This window comes from Henckelia pumila, chromosome 1, assembly GCF_033568475.1.
Source record: "Henckelia pumila isolate YLH828 chromosome 1, ASM3356847v2, whole genome shotgun sequence".
Taxonomy (NCBI): Eukaryota; Viridiplantae; Streptophyta; class Magnoliopsida; order Lamiales; family Gesneriaceae; genus Henckelia; species Henckelia pumila.
In genome coordinates this window covers 81,564,579-81,576,201 of record NC_133120.1, presented here as the reverse complement: position 1 = coordinate 81,576,201, position 11,623 = coordinate 81,564,579, and the positions used below count along the sequence as shown (strand labels likewise).

At 33.5% G+C, this 11,623-nt stretch overlaps 2 protein-coding genes across 7 annotated transcripts; one reads left to right on the top strand and one right to left on the bottom strand.

Annotated features, from left to right (window-relative positions):
* Positions 1-324: 324 nt before the first annotated feature.
* LOC140874658 (uncharacterized) lies at positions 325-3,371 on the bottom strand. 6 transcript variants are annotated; one of them, XM_073278015.1, is made up of 5 exons: positions 3,229-3,370; positions 2,869-2,936; positions 2,417-2,593; positions 1,767-2,293; positions 325-1,644 (listed from the first exon to the last, which is right to left on the bottom strand). In XM_073278015.1, the coding sequence occupies exons 3-4, from the start codon at positions 2,585-2,587 to the stop codon at positions 2,222-2,224; spliced, it is 243 nt and encodes an 80-aa protein (XP_073134116.1). In that variant the 5' UTR covers positions 2,588-2,593; positions 2,869-2,936; positions 3,229-3,370; the 3' UTR covers positions 325-1,644; positions 1,767-2,221. The 6 variants fall into 6 exon arrangements, with proteins under 6 accessions (XP_073134116.1, XP_073134113.1, XP_073134111.1 ...); XM_073278012.1 differs by having other exon boundaries at positions 2,781-2,936; positions 3,229-3,369; XM_073278010.1 differs by having other exon boundaries at positions 2,822-3,093; positions 3,229-3,330.
* A 4,591-nt stretch (positions 3,372-7,962) lies between these two features.
* Positions 7,963-9,359, top strand: LOC140866260 (uncharacterized). The gene is made up of 4 exons (XM_073271216.1): positions 7,963-8,205; positions 8,305-8,807; positions 8,889-8,964; positions 9,237-9,359. Exons 1-4 carry the CDS (start codon positions 7,963-7,965, stop codon positions 9,357-9,359), a joined length of 945 nt encoding a protein of 314 aa, XP_073127317.1.
* The last annotated feature ends 2,264 nt before the right edge of the window (positions 9,360-11,623 follow it).

Below are 11,623 nucleotides of genomic sequence, written 5' to 3'. Positions count from 1 at the left end.
ACTCCTGAATACAACTCTTTTTTGACATACTTAAAACAAGCCATCCAACTATCCACAATATATTGGAAAAATTAACATTCCAATTTTCATTCGGAATCAGCTTTGCCCATGGGACTGGTATTTTCTCCCCATTTGTATGAAAATTCAATAAAATTTCCACCACTCAGTTGTTAGTGTACTGGATTAGGAAACTAGTTTTAATGATCTAGTGACGAAGAGCATCAGCTATATATAACACCCCCGGGGAGACGATAAATTGGTGCCATTTCAAGTGAGTAGAGAAGAATATCTGGTAGCCATTCGTGGATGAAGGAAACTTCAATATGTTCTCGATACTTAAACGAGCAGGCACATTAGATTTATTAACTTATTTGCAGAAACTCACACAGCCCATTGGTGGGATTAACAATGTCTATACAGATTAGGTAAATACATGCCAACAAAACATCATCTGCTGAATTCATTACATCGTTGTATCAAATTTCCCGAACATGAGTTCCCTCCAGCTTGAGAAACATAAACATTTTGTTGTCCAAACTAATCACTTGAACTTTTTCTTTTGTGTTTCAAATAATTCTTGAATTCAATAATAGCTGCCAATTGAAAGGTTTCACTTAGCATCATGCCCTCTGCATGTATATCATGCAAGATCACTTGGAGTTCTTGAACTTGACTGATCACTAATTAATCGATCATCTTGTAGTCCAAGAATCTACCAGCAATAATCTTCTTAGCCCCGGCATCTTCGGTTTTATATTTTAGAACCAAAGATTCTCATAATTCCCGAGCCTGTCTTTTTTTCACTATATGCGTTGTATAGTGAATCAGCCAAACCATTCATTATATAATTTCTACACAAAAAATCTGAATGGTGCCATGTATCAACAGCACTAGTAGTCTGCACATCTCCCTCAACATATTTGGGAGCATCCTCAGAGAGGAACTTTGCTAAATTCAAAGTGGTTAGGTAGAACCACATCTTTTGTTGCCACCTTTTGAAATTCAATCCTTCAAATTTTTCTGGCCCGTCAGCATGGGTCAGAGGAACCGTAGCAGCAGGAGGAGTAACCTTTGTAGCATTCAAGTGAGTGGAATAAGCTTCCATAACTGAAGTTGATTCACGTAACGAAACGACGAAGGATCTGTTTTAAATTTGTTGTTGGTAGATTCGTGGACTACAAGATGATCGATTCTTAATCAGTGATCAGCCAAGTTCAAGAACTCCAAGTAATCTTGCATGATATACATGCAGAGGGAGGGCATGGTGCTAAATGAAACATTTCAAGTGGCAGCTATTATTGAAAAACTGCCTCCGGCTTATAAGGATTTCAAGAATTATTTGAAACACAAAAGAAAAGTTCAAATGATTAGTTTGGACAACAAACTTAAAACAGATTCGTCCCCTCCGGTGTGTGTTTCGAGGATGACAACGAACGTCTGTTTTCCATGATACAACGGCAGAACCTAGTAGTCACCTGGCACCAAGGTACTACTTTGGCGAACTGAATATATACCGTAACGATATCACGTAGAAGGTAAAGATTAAACGACGACAAGAAAATAGTAGCTGAGGTGGTGAACTGAGCTGCAGCATGCACGAGCAGAGGCAAGGTGCACAAGCTGAAAATATAGAAGCGTGCACAGCTGCTTGGAAACAAGGAGAGAACAGAAGGAAAGTATGCATGAGCAGAAATATTTCATGCAGAGGGAATTATTTTGTGCACACAGAAGCGAATAATTTTTCTTCGTGAAGAAGGACTACATACTTTCACATGATATAGGCTTTAAGGCTGCTACCGACAGTTGCTGGCAGATGGAAGTTTACATCAATTATGGCCAATCATAGCACTAGCAGCCGGACAAGGAAAGGCCCATCAAGCAGCTGGGTAGCTTGGAGAATAAATGTGGAGGGCCAACCAACAGCCTGCCATAATGAATGAAAACCGAGCACATGGAGGACAAAATCAATTAATTCCATTCACATCTAAATATCTAAATTAGTCCAACAAATTTTAAACTCTGGCAAAAAAAAATCTGAAGTTCGTTCATTTACTGGATTTAAACAAGAACAGCAAGAATATGTGAAGAAACAGAATATTATTTAGCTGATGTAAACGAGTTTCGCATAAAAAAAAACACATAAACTTGGGGCTTTGTTTCAACGCGGAAGATGCCAGCTGATGCAGTCTCATAATCATAGGGCAAAACCAAAGTCCAGTTCCTACTTTCTTCCTCTGTTAAGCCTCTGCAAGTGATAGTTTATGCTACCCCAAGGCTTTCTTTTATTAGCAGTCTGAAGAAAGGGAATAGAAAATGTAAGTCAAGCGCAAGAAGCTCCGACATGAAGCTGATTACCGGAGTGTTGAATAAAATGTTCACATTGCACAAACAATGAAACAACCCGGTGTCAACTCACCTGAGCATCCATGCAGGCACTCAAAAGTGACTTCTGCCGAGTACATTTTCCATCGTTGCCCTGGCTTAGAGCCAAACAACTAAGAAACGAAACCATTTCTCTCATACAAGGTTTTTGAAGATTCCCGAACTTCTTTGGATTAATATACAAGGTACCAGCTTTCCGGCCCATTCTACCCTGATCAATGCCAAGAAGTGACAAAAAGAATTAAACACAAGCTGTCTTATGAAAAAAACCAAGTACATAGAACAATTGAAAACTGTACACATTTTCATCTCATGATCAAGTAATAATTGTGCTACACCCAACCCAAATTAGACAATTTCCAATCTTCTACTACAGTTGTGTTATTACAAACATGTACCCACAATCAAATGAACTGTAGTAGACAAACATGTACCCGACCCAAACATATGTACCCAACCCAAAGCAGACCATTTCCAATCTTTTACCGATGTCGTCCCCCAATCAAATGAAGCCGAAGATTTGAACCAGTTTTTTCGTATCTAGAGCTGTTTACCTAAGAGAAAATAACAATACATGATCTCAACATCGAGAGTTGAACATTATAAAAAAAAAAAAAAAAAAAAAACTTGGTGGCAGATTGGCCCTCCAAATCATCTACAGAGTTGCGATCAGTCGGAAGAAGACTTCAGAGTAATCTTGTCCCGTGATTCCTCCAAACCATCAACAAAGCAGCATTGAAACGGCAGGATATTAATATACGCGAAATCAAAATATCATGGTGGCTTAAGCGTCCTGGAATTTTGTGATCGTGAGCATGAAACAAAGAAATGGTTGCAAATTCTCACCTTTTGGAGCCTTCGAAATGGAGATCGACCGAAGTGGTCGACGGAGATGCAGATCGCTGGCGAACGGCGTTGAGCTTCGACTCAGGGGCGATCGTTTTTTGGGCATCTTGGGTCGGGTAAATTTGGGCCAGGCTGCGTCCTTTGAAATTTTGGGTCTAAATATTTTGGGCCAGAAGGACATAAAGATTGGTTATTTGGGTTTTGATTGAGTTTTAGGTTTCTTTTTAAAATCTAGTATTTTTTTTCTCCTTTAAAGAGAAAAATGTATATTCTTGTACAACTTTGCACACATTTTGTGCATGTAAATTTTATAATTGTTAGATGGAAAATGTTATTTACATTCTATTATTTGTTAACTACAATTTATTTTAAACTTTTTTTTGTAAAAATAGACAATAGTACCCTTCCATCGATTGCTCTCTTTTCTTTAGTAAAATTTATTAGTAATCTTACCGTCAAAACATGTATTAGACTATTAGTAATCTTCCTTCCTAAAATAAATTATATAGGATTTTAGTTATTCAAAAAAAATTTAAATTTATAAGTATCCATAAATATAAAAAAATACACTAAAATAAAATTTCAAATCAGTGACTTTTTATTCTGATGTTTTATATATACCAGTACCCAGACGCACGCGTTGCATGTCTTCTATTGTCTATTTTTTTTAATTGAAAATAAAATAATAATAAATAGTGAAATTAAAAAATGACATTTTTTTAAAAATAAATATTCATGAAATGACAAACAAATATAATAAAAATGGCATATTCATAATTAAATAACCATTGAAGGGCAAAAGTCAAGAGGATGTCAATACCAAGAGACCACTTGCTCTTACATAATAATATAATAATAATATATAGTAATAGATATATATATATATATATATATATTATCTTAATTTTTTTAAAAAAATTGATGGATAACAATTTTGAATTTTTTTACAGTTAATTTTAATCTCTTTTGTATTTTTATTTTGAAAAATTACAAAATATATTCACAATATATATAATAGATAGAATTTCATTTAAAATAATATTTTTTCAATAATTATATATTTTTTATATGATTAAAAAAATATCTTTTTTTTTTACTTATAGGTAAGGTAAGCACACAGAAAAATCACTTGCTTAAAATAAATAACTTAAAATAAATTAAAATTATATTGATATTATTTTAATGTGTAATATTTAAAAAAAAAATTATCTTTGTATTGTTCTCCGTAAAATTCTAATTTGGTATAAGATATTTTTAATGAATTATTATTAGTAAAATATTGAATAGAAGGATATAATTGTCCATTTTACTACAAAAATTAAATGTGGAGTCATTTAACACATTGTGGATTGTGTGTGAATAACACTCCTCTTGTTAGATATGCAAACTTTATCAATAAAAGTAAAACAGTGAATTGAATTCAATTATAAAGTGTAAGATTTGGGCACGGATCCTCTGCTGTGTTGGTCAACACAGCATATAGTGATGTGCACCAAACGGCGCCGTTTTGGCCTTTTCCTTTTCCTTTTTCTTTTTCTTTTTTTTTTTCAATTTGTTTTTGCTTTTGGTTTCAACGCCCAATTTTCTTTTTTCTTTTTTTTTATTTTTTTTTTCAATTTGTTTTGGCATGGGTTAAATTTATTTATTTTGAAACAATATTAATTTAAATAATGCTTATAAAATTAAATATTATTATTAAAATAATAATATTTTTGACAATTTCTTCAAATCATATTTTCGAATTCAATGAGTACCGTGAAATTTTTTTTGTCAATGAATAAAATTTTAAACAATATATTTTTAACATGCTAATGTTTGAATTAAAATTTATAATATTTTCATCATGAACATATAACATAAAACTAAAAATTTAGCACTACATTTAAATATAAGTGTTAATTTGCAACCTCTAAAATAAGTTTTTATGTATTTTTTTCTTTAAAAAATTTGTTAAATTTTTTTAATAACTTATTTTTAGAGATTGCAAACACTATTTTAACTTATATTCAAATTATTAAAAATATGTTTAGATTTTGAAATCGTCATACCCAAAATATAGTTTATGAACAAAAATAAATAATTCAAACAAAATGGAGATTTTATTTTTTTCCAACTTTTTTCCTTCTCTTTTCCTTTTCACCGTCCATTTTGTTTGAATTATTTAATTTTGTCCATAAACTATATTTTGGGTATTATAATAAGGAAAAAGTCTCGATAAATCCCCATGAGAAATCTCAAATGATTCCTTAGTCCCTGTGTAAGAGTTTATGTGTTCTACCTCCCTGACAAATGCCTGCAATATGTTTGAGCTCCCTATTTGTGACCAATTGACCAAACTACCCCCAATTTCTTTGATAACCCCACAATACCCTCTACTCTTATTTGAAAATAAAAGAAAAAAGAAAGAAACAGAAAGATAAAGAAGAACGATCAGAGTAAGAACGATCGGTAATTTTCCTTCTTTTTCTTTGTAGATCGGATTAATGAACCATTTGTACTTTCCTTCCATCGCCTTGGGTTTCTTGTAGATCTGCGTTGACTGAAGAAACCGTCAATCCTTGTGCTCAGTGCTCGTAGTCAGTTTTTCCTAGATTTGAAGGTTTTAATTTCGATTTAAAATATTATAAACCGTGGGAGAACATTAGATTGTCCCAAATTGATGTATTGTGTGCGTGTTTAAAATGCTGAATCGATGGAATTATTTGAGATTCTGTTATGATTTTAGAGGTTGCGTTTAATTTGTGGCATTGCGATAATTTTACAGATTTGCTTACAATATCTATTTTACACGTCTGTTACCGGGAATCTTGTTCATTTTGTGGAATTTTGTGATAGATTAGCTGGTATTTGTTATTGTTCTCGATTATAATGTTTTAATTCCTAATATAATGGTTTTAGTTTTAAAACGTACTGTAATTGTTCTTGAAGTTGTTATCATGTCGTATTTGTCTGTGTGTAATGTGTTATGAATGAGTGTATCATGTTTTGATTTTTGAGCCTGTGTTTATGTAGTTTGAAAATGGAATATAAAAGTGATTAAAGCAATGTTACGTTTTTGGGTTGCTGTAAATAAAAGAAGAAATTTGTCATCTAAATCTTTAAAGGTTGTAGCTTGATGGATATTTTCTTGAGTTTGGACAAAAAATGTGCAGAAATATCTCCGAAATCCATGATTTATGGAATTCTTTGAGATTTTATCATGATTTTAGAGGTTGCGTTTAATTTGGAGCATTGCAATAATTTTACAAATTTTCTTACAATATCAATTTTATATGTCTGTTACTGGGAATACATATCATTTTATGGAATTTTGTGATAGATTAGCTGGTATTTCTCATTGTTCTTCATTGTAATGTTTTAATTCCCAATATAATGGTTTTAGTTTTAAATCCTACTGTAATTTTTATTGAATTTTTTATTGTGTGTCTGGTTTTTGTAGCTTGAAAATGGAATCTGGAAGTGGTCCTTGCAATCTTTCGTTTTTGGGTTGCTGCAAATACAAGAATCAATTGTTTATCATCTCAATCTTCAGTGGTTGTAGCTTGATGGATATTTTTATGAGTCTAGGCAAAAAATGTGCAGAAATATCTTCGAAATCCATGATTCTTCACTACGTAGCTCCATTGCATAAGATGCTTATGTCTTTGAACGATGATGATGATGTCCTTAATATGATTCATCTTCATATGTGTGTAAAGCTTACGACAATTGAATTGAGGGAAGAGAAAAAAACCGAACACCTCGGCAACTTGAATGATGGGAGATAAAATATTACATTTATTTATTATTAAACACAATTTCGTACTTCTGTTTTGATGATATTTTAGTACCATGTTTAACAAATTAAAAACGAAGGGTTAAATATTGTAGATTGGTTCTTATACATTATCAATTCGTTATTTATTTGAAACAAATACAAATCTGGCAGATATTTTATATTTATTCTTGTAGTTGTTGTTCTTTTTCATATTATTAATTGTATATTAAACTGGTAAGGGTTGATGAGGAAGACACGCAGTCGAGGAGTGATAACGAGGTTGAAAAGGCCCCTTGCTCCAATACCATAGATGCCTGGGTTAATTGCATTCGTGGTGTAAGACAAACATTCGAGGGTGCTTCTGAATTTAGGAAATGTTTGAAAAACTATTCTGTTGCTACCAGACGTTCATTTGTGTATGTTAAAAATGACAGTGAGAAGTTTATTGTCATTTGTACTGATAAGAGCTGTGAATGGAGAATTTATGGTTCGAAACATAAATCAGACAATATTTTTGGCATCCGAAAATGTATGTTGAAGCATAGTTGTGGTGAGAATAATCTGCGTAGTAGAGGGCATCCTAGAGCTGATGCGTATTGGATAGCGAATGTTGTGAAAAAAAAATTGAGAGGAGAGCCCTCTTATCATCCTTGTACAATGCAGCAGGACTTGCAAGATAATTTGGGGTAGAGTTAGAATACCACAAAATTTGGAAGGGTAAAGAGTTGAAGATGCATGATATTCATGGCACAGATGAAGGATGCTATGATAGATTACGATGGTACTGTAGTGCTGTTAAAAAGACTAATCCCGGTAGTATTGTTGAGTGTGAGATTGATCATTTGACCAAAAAATTTAGAAGGTTGTTCATTTGTTTTCATGCATGTGCTGTTGGTTTTGTTAGTGGTTGTAGGCCATTGATTTTTTTGGATGGTACTCATATAAAGAATAAGTATAAAGGATGTATCTTAGTTGCTATGTCAAAACATGATCTTTTCACAATTGCCTATGCCGTAGTAGATGCTAAGAATGATGTGAACTGGGATTGGTTTTGTTATCATTTGAGAAGTGTGCTCCTTTCCCATCAATACATTCCATTCGACGAGTTCACATTTTTTTCAGACAGACATCCTAGTATTATCAAGGCAGTGAATCAACTATTTTTTGGGAGTGGCCATGCTTATTGTTTGAGACATTTAGTGGATAATTTTGTAAAACAGGTAAATTCTAAATCACGTATCCTTGACCAATTGTACTGTAAAATTTTCATACTATTTTATTATTTTAAGCTGAATGTAAATTATTTTTCTTCATTTTAGGTGTTGAGAAGTTATCCCAGACATAACAAAAAACATTGGTCTTTGGTATTCAAGAAAGCTGCGTATGCTCCGTCCTTCCAAGAATATGAACAACATATAAACAGTATATTCGAGTCAATGCCACTTGCTAGAAGGTTTATTCTAAATTCTGATCCACAGAGTTGGGCGAATGCATTGTTTGTTGGTAACAGATGGGGTGTTATAAATAATAATATTGCCGAGTGTTGGAATAGTTGGGTTAGGCCAGCTCTTCATCTGCCTATTGTTGGTATGGTGGATCACATACGCGTGCAGATAATGAGCATGATGCACCGAATGCGTGAATCAACTTTATCCATGAATAAGGAATTAAGTCCAAGAAAAGAAAAGTCTGTTTCAAGCGTATATATTGAATCAAGAACATTAAGAGTGCATCGTTCGTGTAATTGGAAGTTTGAGGTTGTTGATGGTGAAAAATTATTTGTCGTGGATTTAGCGGATAGAACTTGTTCATGTAGAGTTTGGTAGATCAATAAGATTCCATGCAAGCACGCCTGCTCTGCCATTGAGTCGAAATCGCTGTCATTATATGATTTTTGTGACAGGTATTTCAAAATCGAGATGTATCGTGCGGTTTACAAAGGAATTATTAACCCAATCCCAACCTTTGACACGAGTGAGGCATGTGTTGATGAATCCGAAATAATTCAAGATCCTTGTGTGTGTAGTCAGCCCGGTCGTAGGTAGACGAAGAGGATACCGTCGCAAGTTAATACACGTATGTCAACATGCGGTCGTTGTCATACGAGATGACACAACAGACGCAGTTGCAAAGAACCTATATAGTAGCTGTAATTGCTTAAAAAATTTGTGTTTCCATTTTTTTTTTATTAGTAAAATTTTGTAACAGACTTTATTAAAAAATTAATCTACTTTGCGCTACACATATGCAGGAGAAAGCGATTATTGGAAGGGGGTTCGAGCATGGAATTGCCCTCGAGACGACATATACGTTCAAGCGGAAGCATTTCAGGATTGAACTTGGTTTGAGGCATTTGTGGAATCAACAGTTGTGATATTTGAACTTGATATGTGGTTGTAGTGTACTCTAGGTATTTTTTGTTGTCTTATGTTCTTCCGAAACCAACTGCTTTTGTGGTAAACAATTATGCCACACATTTGACTACTATGTAATGTTTGAATTTGAGAAATGCTCTTTTCATTGATGTTTCAGTGAAATATGTTTCCCCAGTTACAAACTAATCAAATTAGTCGTTCTTTTAAAATTTTCAAATGGAATGTACTAATTGTTATGTAGTTCGTACAACTTGTATTTAATTTGGAATAAAACTGAATAAATCTATAACTTATTGTCTGATTATTACAATAAACAGAGCTAGAATTAGCACAAAAACAAAACACGTGCAACCAAAATAACAACATATTTTTACGATATGGTCGGGCCTGGCTGTTCTAGTAGACTGGTTGTCTAGAACATCAGAGGACGAATGCTCCTTCTTCTTGTAATTGAACTGTTCTGTTGAATCATGGATGGACGATGATGCAAATTGTTGATTCATTGAATATGCGCAGCTCTCTCTACCTTGCTTACTTGGGTCTGGTTTGAAATTTGATGATTTTTGAAGAGATTTACCGTGATAATCATCTTACCAAAAAAAAAACGATTTTTTTGTTGCATCTCACGAGGGCAAATATAATACAGCTCCCCCGGGTGGGTCGAACGTGGTCCCGCTCTTCGTAAAATCATTTTTCTGAAACCACATAAACATTGTGGTGCAATATTCATTTCCATTGTGCTCGATCTTGAAGAATGAAATTTTATTTTGAAAAGCAAAACCCTAACCAAACGAGAAAAAAAAAGTGAATGGATAAAGTGTACCGACAGAGCTTAATAATGAGGGGTAGGTGGGAGTCAAAGTCTTTTTTTTTATTATTTTTGTTTTATTGTGAGGGTTAAAAGAGTAATTTAAATACATGTGACATGTCATCTTGTTCCATAAATCAAACAGATCATTCCGCATAATTTAAGGATTGTTCCATATATGTAACATTTTGATCCGATACACCTTAGTCATCTTGGTGCACTTGTGTCATGCAGTGTAGTATATGATTTTGATGCATGTTAACATGGGCATGCCTTATTGTTCCTCAAATCGAAAAGATTATTCTTTATAAGACTAAGATTGTTCATAATACATGAAATTTTGCTCCAAAGACACTTTCACTAGGAGTGTGTGATCCACATGGCCCACAATGTTTGTCCTACAATTGGAACACATTGTTCTCGATTTAATAATATTTATCCCATCTATGCGTACTAGTTGTGCTCGATCCCTCACTAACTTGTTCTTAAAGATGTGTGAAATTATAGCAAATGTTAGTCCTTAAAGACGAGAAAACATCATATTAAACAAGTTATGAGTTAGGATTTTGGACAATATACTCTTACTATATACATTGGGTGTCAATGGACATCCCCAAATGGTGCTCTCATTGGTTCATGATCAATGTCTTTCTCCTACACCTTAGACAATGTAGAACACAATACATTACTAGACAAACACTTGGAAAAAATTGGTTCTTATCAATCTCTAAGGATTGAAAACTCCTCTCCACTTGTGTCATGCAGTGTAGTATATGATTTTGGTGCATGTTAACATGGACATGCCTTATTGTTCCTCAAATCGAAAAGATTATTCTTTATAAGGCTAAGATTGTTCCTAATACATAAAATTTTGCTCCAAAGACACTTTCACTAGGAGTGTGTGATCCACATAGCCCACAATGTTTGTCCTACAATTAGAACACATTGTTCTCACTTTAATAATATTTATCTCATCCATGCGTACTAGTTGTGCTCGATCCCTCACTGACTTGTTCTTAAAGATATGTGAAATTATAGCAAATGTTAGTCCTTAAAGACGAGAAAACATCATATTAAACAAGTTATGAATTAGGATTTTGGACAATATACCCTTACTATATACATTGGGTGTCAATGGACATCCCCAAATGGTGCTCTCATTGGTTCATGGTCAATGTCTTTCTCCTACACCTTAGACAATGTAGAGCACAATACATTACTAGACAAACACTTGGAAAAAATTGGTTCATATAAATCTCTAAGGATTGAAAACTCCTCTCCACTTGTGTCATGCAGTGTAGTATATGATTTTGGTGCATGTTAACATGGGCATGCTTTATTGTTCCTCAAATCGAAAAAATTATTCTTTATAAGGCTAAGATTGTTCCTAATACATGAAATTTTGCTCCAAAGACACTTTCACTAGGAGTGTGTGATCCACATGGCCCACAATGT

What these genes read in the sequence shown, in the direction of transcription:
- LOC140866260 (XM_073271216.1), top strand. Translation starts at nt 7,963, where the DNA reads ATGTCAAAACATGATCTTTTCACAATTGCCTATGCCGTAGTAGATGCT. An exon ending in ACTTGTTCATGTAGAGTTTG is followed by an intron (nt 8,808 to 8,888) that starts GTAGATCAATAA and finishes TTTTTGTGACAG; the next exon opens with GTATTTCAAAATCGAGATGT. An exon ending in CAACCTTTGACACGAGTGAG is followed by an intron (nt 8,965 to 9,236) that starts GCATGTGTTGAT and finishes ACACATATGCAG; the next exon opens with GAGAAAGCGATTATTGGAAG.
- LOC140874658 (XM_073278010.1), bottom strand. Translation starts at nt 2,854, where the DNA reads ATGGTCTGCTTTGGGTTGGGTACATATGTTTGG. An exon ending in GGTTGGGTACATATGTTTGG is followed by an intron (nt 2,594 to 2,821) that starts GTCGGGTACATG and finishes GGCATTGATCAG; the next exon opens with GGTAGAATGGGCCGGAAAGC. An exon ending in GTGCCTGCATGGATGCTCAG is followed by an intron (nt 2,294 to 2,416) that starts GTGAGTTGACAC and finishes CCCTTTCTTCAG; the next exon opens with ACTGCTAATAAAAGAAAGCC.